This window comes from Schistocerca cancellata, chromosome 1, assembly GCF_023864275.1.
Source record: "Schistocerca cancellata isolate TAMUIC-IGC-003103 chromosome 1, iqSchCanc2.1, whole genome shotgun sequence".
NCBI lineage: Eukaryota > Metazoa > Arthropoda > Insecta > Orthoptera > Acrididae > Schistocerca > Schistocerca cancellata.
The window spans coordinates 378,059,733-378,072,303 of NC_064626.1; the positions used below are offsets into that span (position 1 = coordinate 378,059,733).

At 37.4% G+C, this 12,571-nt stretch overlaps 1 protein-coding gene across 1 annotated transcript in view; it reads right to left on the bottom strand.

Moving 5' to 3' along the window:
* LOC126174955 (replication stress response regulator SDE2) overlaps window positions 1-9,622 on the bottom strand; it is a 47,550-nt gene extending 37,928 nt beyond the window's left edge. Inside the window, exons 1-2 of the mRNA XM_049921425.1 lie at window positions 9,410-9,622; window positions 2,607-2,721 (exon numbers count right to left, since the gene is read on the bottom strand). Of these exons, the coding sequence (XP_049777382.1) occupies window positions 2,607-2,721; window positions 9,410-9,502 (208 nt within the window). The 5' untranslated portion in view covers window positions 9,503-9,622. The remainder of the gene's footprint in view (window positions 1-2,606; window positions 2,722-9,409) is intronic.
* Between the last annotated feature and the right edge of the window lie 2,949 nt (window positions 9,623-12,571).

Here is a 12,571-nt window from a genome sequence, read left to right on the forward strand (position 1 = left end):
CATACACACAAAATTCAAGCTTTCGCAACAAACTGTTGCCTCATCAGGAAAGAGGGAAGGAGAGGGAAAGACGAAAGTATGTGGGTTTTAAGGGAGAGGGTAAGGAGTCATTCCAGTCCCGGGAGCGGAAAGACTTACCTTAGGGGGAAAAAAGGACGGGTATACACTCGCGCACACACACACACATATCCGTCCACACATATACAGGCACAAGCAGGCTGTCTGTATATGTGTGGACGGATATGTGTGTGTGTGCGAGTGTATACCCGTCCTTTTTTCCCCCTAAGGTAAGTCTTTCTGCTCCCGGGACCAGAATGACTCCTTACCCTCTCCCTTAAAACCCACATCCTTTCGTCTTTCCCTCTCCTTCCCTCTTCCCTGATGAGGCAACAGTTTGTTGCGAAAGCTTGAATTTTGTGCGTATGTTTGTGTTCGTTTGTGTGTCTGTCGACCTGCCAGCACTTTCATTTGGTAAGTCACATCATCTTTGTTTTTAGGTATATTTTTCCTACGTGGAATGTTTCCTTCTATTATAACTAACTAATTATTGAATTATGACTGATCAGGTGACTTTATATTTACCAGACACTGACCAAATGCCAATACAACACGAGGATGAGGTGTGGTTAAATGAGCAAGAGATGACTGGAACAGAAAGGAAAAATAAATTATCAGAATATGGCCCTGAGACCAATAATGACAACCAGGAGAGTACTTAGGTGGTAAGCAGAATGGAAACATTTTTGAGATAACCTGACTGGGTCAAGTGAGGTAAGTTTAAGATATCATTATGTTATACTACAGTGAATTTGACTTTGATGATGGTTTATGCATAAGCTATTTAGCTGGTTTGTTTTTCCATATCACCCACCCTCTTTTCCAGAATCTTTCCTCACATTTTATAGGCAATAACCGCTGCATAACTCATCACTCAATTCACATTTACTGGTTTATAATATACTAACACTTCTCACTTTAATACCGATCAGCCACATGAGACAGTGTGTCTACAAGATTTGATTTTGTCATCACTTCTCAACACAAAATATTCAACACTTTCAGTTTTCTGTTCTTTCAATATACAGAACGCTGATAAGAAATGTCAAATACTGCTCCAGGAGGTAGTACTGGTCAAAACTAGAAGAAAAGTTCTGGTACTGATATGCCCAAAAACCAATGCCTGGCACGATATGGGCCACTGAAGGTATGTAGTTCACAGTCTGTATTTTATTTACAGGTGAGGCAGGATTCACAAGGGATGGCATAGTTAAATACCACAGTATGCACATGTGGGCAGAGGAAAATCCTTGAGCAAATGTGAAGGAGTGACATCAGGACCACCTGAGTATCAGTTTAAGGACAGGAACTATTGGTGACAGGCTCATAGGACTATACACTTTACCAAAAAGGTTAACAAGTGTTGTGTATCACTGATTTCTGCACCTTGGATTACTAGCACTATTGGAGAATGCTACCCATGCAGAAAGACAACTGTAGTTTATGGATGATGAGACATCACCCATTTTCTACAGATTGTGTGAGGTACCTCACCACAATGTCTCATGGGCAATGAACTGCTAGAAGAGTTGCCTATTCCCCAGACCCGAATCCTTTGGAATTTGACTTCGGGGACATTTAAAGACATTGGTGTATGCCCAACCCACTGACTACAAGCAGATGTTACAGAAGCTTGTGGCCAATTCATGTGACATTATCAGAATGGGGCCAGGTCTATTTGAAAAAGTGTGTGATTCACTGCGAAGAAGGATTGAAATATGTATCGGGACACATAGTAACCGTGTGCAGCACTGCAGATGGTTTTTAATTCTATGTTATATATAATGGTATGTAATACACAGATGGGAAGGAAAGAAGAGATTGGTCCACATCGCAACAGATACTGGTTTGCAGACATGTTGTAGAAACTTGCCTTCTACTTTTGACTAATACAACCTACTGCACAAAAGAACAACACTTTTTTAACACACACATTTCAAGTTGTACAATTCTCCAATTTCTCATTTAATGCTGATACTGAAGTTATTTTTGTAGAGATAATTCTTTAATAAAATACCTGCAAATAACCCTAACATAAACTTATTTGTATTGCAAGTTGCCTTACTGGAACTTTCAAAGCTCTGTTTACCTTGATCTTGCAGCAAGAAAAATTAAGAAATTAATCTTTTTTTGAAGTGCCTAGGAAAGAAATATCAACTCATCTAATCAAATTTTAATGACTCTATAGAGAACTCAAATTATGTAGTAAGATTTAATCACCTTATTTCACCTGCAGCAATATTTTTTTGTGCTAAGCCTTATACACAATATTTTTTGGTGCTAAGCCTTATTTTTAAACTAGTGTAATTTCAATAACAGGAAAGTTTGCAAGTGAACCTTTTCACAATGTAACAATATTATGAAAAGGATAGTTGCTATTCACTGTATAGCAGAGATGCTGATCGCAGTAGGCACAACAGAAAGACTGTCACAAAATGTTACACTCCATTATGCACAAAATGTTACACTCCATTCTGGATTTTCCAGTGTTTTCATTACATAATACACACCTCAATGACCAGAATAATGCCCTTAAAGAATGCACTTACCTCCTTTGCCTCCAACAAGTCTAGGAATAATGTGCACATTCCCATCTTCAATGCTGTCAGTGTTACACAATATACGGCCATTGTACAGTAGGTAAAACTCAGCAGTGTCCAATCCCTGCAAAATGTATGACATATTTTCATTGAAAACTTTTTTCTTCTGTTTTACTTCATTTATTTAGTTACAGAATGTTGCATGTCTATAACTAACGAATAACAATTTATTATTTTCTGAGCAATAAATGTGAAATTGTTGAAATCAAATTCATTCTTTCTATCAGGATACGAAAAATACTGAAAATATGTAAGCAATATAATACATTTTAGCTTGTGAAATAAGAGGAATAATGTTAAAGTTAGCAAACATATCTTTGTTCTTCAATCAAACATATAGCCCTTAACTGTTTTAGACTTCTTCATTGGTTTGTACTTTTCTTACCAGTTACGTGCTTTCAGCAGTTCAGAGACAAAACCCAATGAGGTTTCTTAAATCACACAAGTGAAATATGATTGGCTGATGGATAGAATTGAGTTCTAAAAAAAGAATAAAGTTATTTTTTCTACCATATTCACTGAACTGAGGGCCTAAAATTGTTACTCTGCTTGTCATAAGCAGGTCCGTCTCTCCTTGTCCACAACTTTCCAAAAGTTTTATTCATGTGTACAAATACAACTAAACTACTATATAACATGTTCTAAGGAGAACCATTTGTTCTTCTGCATCACACAGGTAAATATTCTGTGAGCAACAGTTTATTCTCAAGAGGGGAAGACAGGAAATTACGTCGTAGCCCTTGCACTGCCTGGAGGGTTTTTTTCCATCCTATAAATTTCAATCACTGATTTTCAACATTTGCACAAGGAAGGGTGGGCGTAGAGGAATTAACTCCATACTGAGGTCACTAGGGATGCACTTCAATCAATGTAAAGAGCACAACTGGCCATTAACTAACTGAAACTGTTACTGCAACTGCACGATGAGTTAATCCCTGTGATGTGGAAGAAAGTTACAAATGTGTATTTTGTTAAAGTGAAATACAATAGAATGACTCAATTTTATGAAATAATATATTTTTCTGGTCTTCATTTGCAAGACTTTTTGCTGCAGCTTTCAATGCTAACGTATTCAGTGCAACCCTTCTCATCTCTGCACAACTACTGCAACCTATAACCATTTTCACCTGCTTATTGTATTCAAACCTCAGTATCCGTCTACAATTTTTAATCCCCTCCACCCCCCCCCCCCCTCCCAAACCCACAACACATCCTTCCATTACCAAATTAACCATATCTTGATACATCTATCAGCTTACCTCCTCTATTAGTCAAGCTGTAGCACAAAGCTCTTTTCTCCCCAATTTGATTCAGTACTGCCCCATTAGTTACTTTATATACCCATCTATTCTTTTCTATTTTCCTCTGGTCTATACTGTGTTTTACTTTCATATAAGACTGCACTCCAAACAAATACCTTCATAAAAGAAATGCTAACATTTAAATTTATATTGCTCTTTCTCACAGAATCTTTGTTTGATGTTGTTAGTGAGCATTTTATATCTTCTCTAATTTGTCTATTATCAGTTATTTAGCTGTCCACAAAACAAAGCTCATCTATTAGTATTAGTGTGACATTCCCTGAGAACCACCTGTTTTAATTTGACTGCATTCCATTACTCTTTTTTTACTGCCATTGATGTTTTTAACCTCTTTTTCAAAACGCTTTCCATTCCGCTCAACTGTTCTTCCGAGTTCTTTGCAGTGTCTGCCAGAATTACAATGCCAATGGAAAACCCTAAAGTTCTCACTGCTTCTCCCTGAACTTTATTTACTTTTCTATGTTTCTCCTTGGTTTCCTTTAACACTTGCTCAATGAACAGATTGAAAACATCAGGTTTAGGCTACAATTCTGTCTCTTTCCTTTCCCAGATACTGTTTGCTTCTCAGTCTTTAGAATCTTGCATATGCAGTCTGGTTTCTGTACAAGTTTTAAATAACCTTTTGCTTCCTCTATTTTATCCCTGATAATTTCAGAATTTCAAATAATGTATTACAGTCAACATTGTCAAAAGCTTTTTCTACATCCACAAATATTAAAAATGAAGGCTTATCTACCCTCAAGCTATCTTCCAAGAAAACTCAGAACTGCCTCACATGTTCCACTCATTTTGACATAGTATAAACTGAATCTTCCGCAGGTCAGTGTCTACTAACTGCTCAATTCTTCTGTAAATAATTCACTGTATTCTGTGATCATGACAAACTGATGACCTGGAAATACACATGCAGCACCTGTTTTCTTTGATACTGGAATTATTACATTTTTCTTGAAGGCCGAAGTACTTCCACGACACACATTATTGCATCACAGATTAATGTAGGGTTTAGTTAAAGTTGATATCAATCAAAAAGACTGGTTCAGATACCACAGTGCTTTACGCACCATAGTCATATTTTAAGTGAATGACCGCTGAACCGACTTACTCAGACTGTTATAGGGCAAACTTTAGTTTAACATGAACTCCATTATGCAATTTTCACATTAATGTATCACTGCAGAGGAAGGAGTAAGTCACAAAAACAAATTCTAGCACTTACTGAGGAGTGATCCCCAGACTTTTGGATTTGCAGACACTTACCCACACAGATGTTTATATTATAAATGGAGTCCCAAAGCTCTAGGGTCAAAATTATGCTGATGGTACTTACACAGACTGCTGATAAGGGATAAGGAACTAATAGTTGTAAATAGTTTTTTAACCAACATCAACAACCTGCACCTTACAACTACTACTGAAGTTCACAGCAACTTGCCAATCTCAATGTTTGTGTTATAATGACAAATAAAATTCTGCTGCATTCTTTCATATGTGCCATATGTGCCTAAGACATGATCAATGCAACTTGGACCCTAACAGTCAGTTTCTCTTTAGTATCTGCCTGGGGGTTTCATATACCAATAAGGTCACATAGTCTTACAGAAAAATCCACAAGAGCAGGATCTGACAACTGAAGCACCTACAAGACATGATCTTCTCTTCCAGTCCAATAATGAAAATATCTGTTGTTCAGGTCCACATTAATATCAAAATGGAATAGTGCACTGTTCTGCTGAAATAACAAAGCAACATTTTCTCACATTCAATGTGTGTTATAGTCTCCAATAATGGTGACAGCACATTTTGAGTGAATGGCCAGTTAATGAGACCCATTCAAACAAGGTAACAGCAATTACGGTCATATTATTTGCTATGTTACAATTGCAGGTCCAACACTGATAATTATTCATTACAAATTATCTGAAACGAGCATGGGCATGGGGCTTTGCAGCACACCATACACTGCTATTGCAGCAACTAAAAACTTCATCTTGACTAAGATACCTCATCCATAAACAATAAAACTGTGTAAAGATATGCTCTGCAATACTTGTTAAAATAACTCACTGAAAGAAAATGGGTTCAAAATTATTTGGATTATTGATAGTGCACAATATGACAAGAGTGTAATTGCTATTTTCCCAGCACTTCACTTCACACTTTATTCTTTGAAGCGCAGATTTCACGAGCATATTGACAGGGGTAATTCATTACTTCTGCTCCATGATCCATCATCATCAACCTAATTCTGCTGTGCAAAAAATTCTTTCACAAGAACCTTGGCCATATCCCTGTGCCTTTAAAGATTCAGATTTTATTGTACAAAGGGTACTTAAAACATCACAAGTATTTGTGAAAGCCCCATAATATTTCGCTTGTGCAACTGACCACCATCTTCAAGAGTGATGAACATATTTTTAAGCTACGAATACAGCCTACCAATTATGCCAGTCTAAATAGGAAATGTGAAGGCAAAAAATTCTGTGGGAAACAGTGAAGAAGCCTTTGCTGGTAGGGGGAAATATTGGTACACCACCCACCAGCCGACGATCAAAGGACTGAGGCACACATGCAAAGGTTGTCATTTTTACCATGCACTGCCACGAGGTCATCCCAGCCGCCTCAACTGCAAGCCACATGCCAAACATACAGCATCTCATTTGTACTCTCCCATAGGTAAAACAAACGTGACAATTTGCACTGCCCTGTTTGTATACATTCACTATCCCTAATTGGTCTTATTTGGTACAGGTCCCATACTTTTGCCATATTCTAGAATGGATCACACAAATACTTTGTAAGGAATTCCCTTCATGCACTGATCACATTTTTCTTGTGTTCTACCAATCTGCTTTACATATGACAGATTATGTACTCATTCTGTTTAATATACCTACAAATTATTACACCCAGGCATTATCAGAATGATTCCTACTGTGCCTCGTTGATTATGTAGTCATAGGATATTACTTTTTTTCCTATTTTTATTTTGTGAAGTTAACAATTTTACATTTTTGAAGATTTAAAACAAGTCTGCTATAGTTATACTACTCTGAAATCTTATCCACATCTGAATGAATATTTGTGCAGCTGTTTTCAAACAATACTTTTATATATATATCTGCACCAACCACAAAAAGTCTGCAAGGTCACTAGGCCCTAGCACAATATGAGTGGCAGGGGTAACAATACACTTCCTGGGGCACATTTGAAGTTACTCCTACATCTGTTAATGACTCTACATCAAAGATAACATGCTATCTCTTCCTTACCAACATATCCTCAATCCAGTCACAAATTTCACTTTATACTCTATACAATCGGATTCCTGATAATACGTGTATGGGTGGTAGTGCATCAGATGCTTTTTGTAAGCCAAAAACGAGTGCACCTAGAGCTTCAGTAAGATAAATTGGTCTCACCACAGAAACACATTCCCATTCTCAGTGTTGGGTGGTTCCATCCCATTGTTCCAAACGAGGTAGCAACATCTTTTGTGCTGCTTGCTTCGTCCGTTATTAATATAACATTCTCTCCTCACTTCTGCATGACTAATGACCACCTTGCCTCATTGTGCAAACAGAGGCACGTGCATACTGGCTGCTCTGCAATCTTCCATGATTGCCTTGATCAATGGCTCTCGACAACACTTTTTTATAGGTCTTCCATCAGGCCCTGGAACTATGTTCAATTTTAATTATTTCAGCTGTTTCTTGATGCCAGTCACACTATATTTATTTCACTCATCTTTGCAGTGGTTCAAGAATTAAATTGAGGGAACACACTCAATTTTTCTGTGCAAAGGAACATCTAAAAATAGACCGCATTTCAGCTTTTGCTTTCTTATCCTCATTTTCTGTTCCTGCCTTGTCTAAAGTATCTGAGTGCTAACATTGCCAATAACAGGCTTTATGAGAGATTCTTTGACAATATTCTGTTATGGTGTAACTGCTCTCACAACAGCCAAATATATTTCATTTATCACCTCTCTATCTTAAAGCTTTGTTTTACACTTATCGTGCAGTAATCTGTTCCTTTTGAAGTTTCTTTACAGTGACTGTATATCTTGGAGGGTCCCTCCCATCCCCAACTGTACTAGTAGGTACATAACTATCCAGTGGACTATTCTTGTTAACTTGAGCCATAGTCCTCCTATACTCTCCTGTCCAGAACTAAATGTTTCATGTTTCTCTTTGAGATAACACACTGCTGATTCTTTATCTGGACTACTGAGCGCATAAATCTTTCTACTTGATTTAGATGCCATTTATACTTTTGTAATCACCGTTGCTACAACTGCCTCATGGTCACTGGTACTAGTTTCGATGTCGACATCCTCAAAGAGGTAAAGTCTATTTCTTGCCATTACATCCCACAACTACAAAAAAAAATCTTATAAACTATTCAGCATCTTAACAATTATACAAACCAAAGAATGTTCTATCAATTTGATTTCTGCCATGTCACAGCATTCATGAAATAGGAAAGCATTAAGATTTCAAAGGGATGTAACAGTGACATTTTCTACTCAGTATGGTGAAGTACACGTTAATTTCCCTTGACACAGACTGTGTCCGATTGCAAGAATCTACAATTTTATGTTAATCCTGGAATGAGGTCAGGAAGAACATGAAAAAACCCTACAATTTATTTAATAAGTCTAACCTTTTATCATGTGCAGCGTGCTCCCAAGGAAGATAACAGTTTACAGAACAGGTATTCAACAAAATGATAACAACCAACATCCATGATAAGAATGTGATAGCCCCAATTCCATGCGACAAGTGTCAAGAAAGTCTCCAACTTGTCTATGGCAGTCATCATCAAAGCAGAATTGAACCTAACATCCTTTTCGCATAATGGGTACTGAAATCAGAACTTAAATTTTCCTATAATGCCAATCAAATTATAATTCTGCTTTCCTCCTAATATCACTATCAAGCAACCAAAAAGGTGATAAACTTATCAAATAAATATTACAGTGACTTCTTGAAGGATATTAACCTCAGCATATAATTGAGTGTCTACTACCACAGAGAACTTCTCTGCCACGGCATGGAATGTATCAATTTTAGTAATAACTGTGGGCAACTACACAGGGTGTTCAGATTTTCGACACACCCCGTCTGGTATTGACAGTCTGTACTGTGCCTACTCCATCTACTACTTATAAATACAAATAAATATGCAAATGAGCTAAACAAAATCTCTCACTTCTAATTAAAGACATCTGAATATCACACGTCGGTATGTAAGACTGACATTTCCCTTGTAACAAGCAGTCAGGTCGCATATAATTTCAAAAATATCACCGAAGAAATAAATTTATTATTATCAGATAACAGCTGCAAGACGCTCGGTCAAAAATCACTTCTAGTAATAATTACAATGGACAAACATGTTACTACCTGGAGTAGGAAGCTAACGTACCGTCCATTCCGAAACTTCCGTGATGATTTTCTCGTATGTCGCTGGTGTTTCCACATCCACGACACGTTTCATGTACTGCAATTGAATAGACATATTTGTCGTCCTCTGCCCTCGGCTGGTAAACAATCTAAACCACAACTCACAAACACAACTCGTCCACAGATTTTACTACCAATCAAGTGAGTTCACTACAAAGATCTTGTATCTGAGAATGTTTCTTATTGGCTGCAGTATCTTTGATTTTAGGAAGGAAAGGAAGTTAGACTCAATGGTGGTTCCCGAAACGGCAAAGCACATTGGAAGTCTGCCACATCACTTCACGGCACCTTCCCGTCAGGATTCATTGGCATTGTCTGTCATCAACTGACTTGGGGCAGTATCGAACGTTGAAAATGAAGTTATCAGTTACCACTCGTGATAAAAAATTAGCAGTACAGCTTCGAAATTGCGGAACACTAATCGTCACGTCACGTCCCGTCCTGTCAAAACATTCTGCAATGCATTTCAAATAGCGGCATCCCCATTGGCCTCCCCGTCACGGTCTAATGCTCGGTTTACACTAGCAAGTAGCAAGTTATTGCAGCTTTTACTTGCGCGGAAGAACTTGCCGCGCGATTTGCGAGTGTAAACATATCGCCAAGTCGACTTGCGACTGTAGCAATTTATTGCGGAAGTGACTTGTTGCACGTTTTCCGCTTCCAGTGTGAACACCACGCAAGAAGTATCTGCAAGTAACTTGCAGCTTTTAGGATTTATGTCTATTTCCTGCAAGTAGGAAGCACAAGTTATAGTAAGTATGTTGTCTGCATAACATTCATATTTAACATTTTACTTACTGTGGTGAGTTAATTTTATGCGACCATCTTACGTATTATATGCAGACAAATTTCAGAAATGGAGGAGAAACGGGAATGGATGAAGCAGGATACAGAACATTTTATTGAAGCCGTGGAGAGTTACCCCGAAATACGGAACGTGCATAACCGAGACTTTAAGGATAGAGTGAAGAAGATGAGCGGTTTAAATGAAATCTCGTCGATATTCGACACATCTATAAAAGAAGTACATAGGAAGTAGCATAACTTGAAGACACAACCCCTTTGCCACCTGCATCCACTCGCTTGTTGTTTTAGGAGTCTAAGACGATGTGTAATTATTACATGTTCTATTTACTTAGCTTTTCACTTTCCATTTTATGAGCATTAGAAAAAAAAACATTTTTATAACATATCATTCTGTAAAATGCAGTTTATTTCAATAAAAATTTTATTTCGTTGTTGTGTTTTCACATACCTTCAAATAATTTTCCCTTTTCAAGACGTTAAAAAAGGCTCTACATACATCGGGTACGATCAGAGAAATCGTGCAGACGGTAATATGAAACAAGTACATTAGGGACTTGTATGAGTCTCCTACAAAGAAAAGATTTCAAACTTTTTTGGTTGTATGTTTCACATAAATAAATGAAATGCCTATTTTATTCGTAGCTCACCAGTAGCTATAAATCATAGAGTGACTAGCAAACGTTCCTTTGCTAAAATAGCAGTACCGAAGTTTGTGTCTCGTTTTGATATGACGGGCGCTATTAACATCAACAAATACGGAGGATCATTTGAGGACATTCTGCAAAAGTATCCATGCTCTCGATACTAAGTTCTTGCAAAAGGTTATTACAGGCACCATTTTGCGATCTTCTCATTATCTACTCTCTAACCAAAATACTTCTCTTTTTCTTTTTCACGTTTTGCATTACAATTACAAAAGCTGCAGCATATCTCACCCGCCCACTTGTCATTTTACACTTCGGCTGACACTCGTAGTGGTACTGAAAGCATATGTAAACAGTATCAGCAAGTTGTTGACGCAAGTTTCTTGCCAAAGAACTTGCGGAAGAATCTTGCTTAATTCTTGCGCTGCTGTGTAAACACAGCTGCAAGCGGCTAGCAATAACTTCCAGCAATAACTTCTGCAAGCAACTTGCTAGTGTAAACCCAGCTTAATAAATACAGTCGCGACACTCTCGCTGATTTTTGTTACACACCGCGACAACACCGCCCCAACGGTGGAGTAGCTACACTGCTGAATACGGTATTCAGTAAATGTAAACAGTATCGTTTATATTCATTTTTAAGATGGTTTTTACGTAAGGCAGCATATGTAGCGTAATCAATTGCAGTAATAATAGGAAGAAGACACCACATTTGTCATTCTTCAGGTTTCCTAAGGACCCTGAGAAGTATGAAACATTACATTAGAGCGCTCTTTACTTACGATTTTTTTTCTAAACTGTATCGAGTTACTGAATTTGTTTTCTTTTTTAGGAGCAAGAAATGTTTAATGAATAGTAGAAGACAGGACCTGCTACAAAAAGATGTCCTTTATTTGCATAATAACGTGAAATTTTGTGTGTTACATTTCGAGTCAAACCAGTTCTGAGCGCGGAAAAGAAGACATTGGTATGAAATGCAGTTCCTACGTTATTTGACGTGCCGAATAAGCTACAATTAGTGGTGATGAAGAGAAAATTGCCATACAAACGTGAAAGTGTTACTGCAAAAACAATAAAACTGTCTCCTGACACAGAAGAAACACATACGAGAGACACATATAAAATCTGCAACACAGGCATCTTTTGAAGATGAAATGCTTAGATTACGTGAAATTATTCGAGTGTTGGAAAATCGTGTGAAATGTAAAAACGAGCAAATCATTAGACTTCGTACAAAATTACTATGTGACAAGGAAAGTGCCCATCGTAAGAATAAACTGCAACCACAACGCCACAGGACACAGGTACAAAAGGACAAGCTCATTTTAAAAAGTATTGGTTCCAAGTACTTGAAAAAAGATGCTCTCGATTTATTGATAAGCCAGATCAGTATATCATTGAATGGAAAACGTGGTGCGAGATGGAAAGATGAAACTAAACTATTTGCACTCAATTTGTTGTATTACAGTACTCAGGCATACAGTTTTATAACACTGTTTTAGCCTTCCATCAGTACTTATCTTACAAAGGTATGTGGAAGATAAACAATTAAATTGTGGGACAAATAATAACATATTTCATCTTTTAAAGCAGAAAGTGCAGTAGTTGCCAGAAACTGATATAATTGTTAATCTGTCTATGGATGAGCTTTCACCGATGGAAAATTTGATATA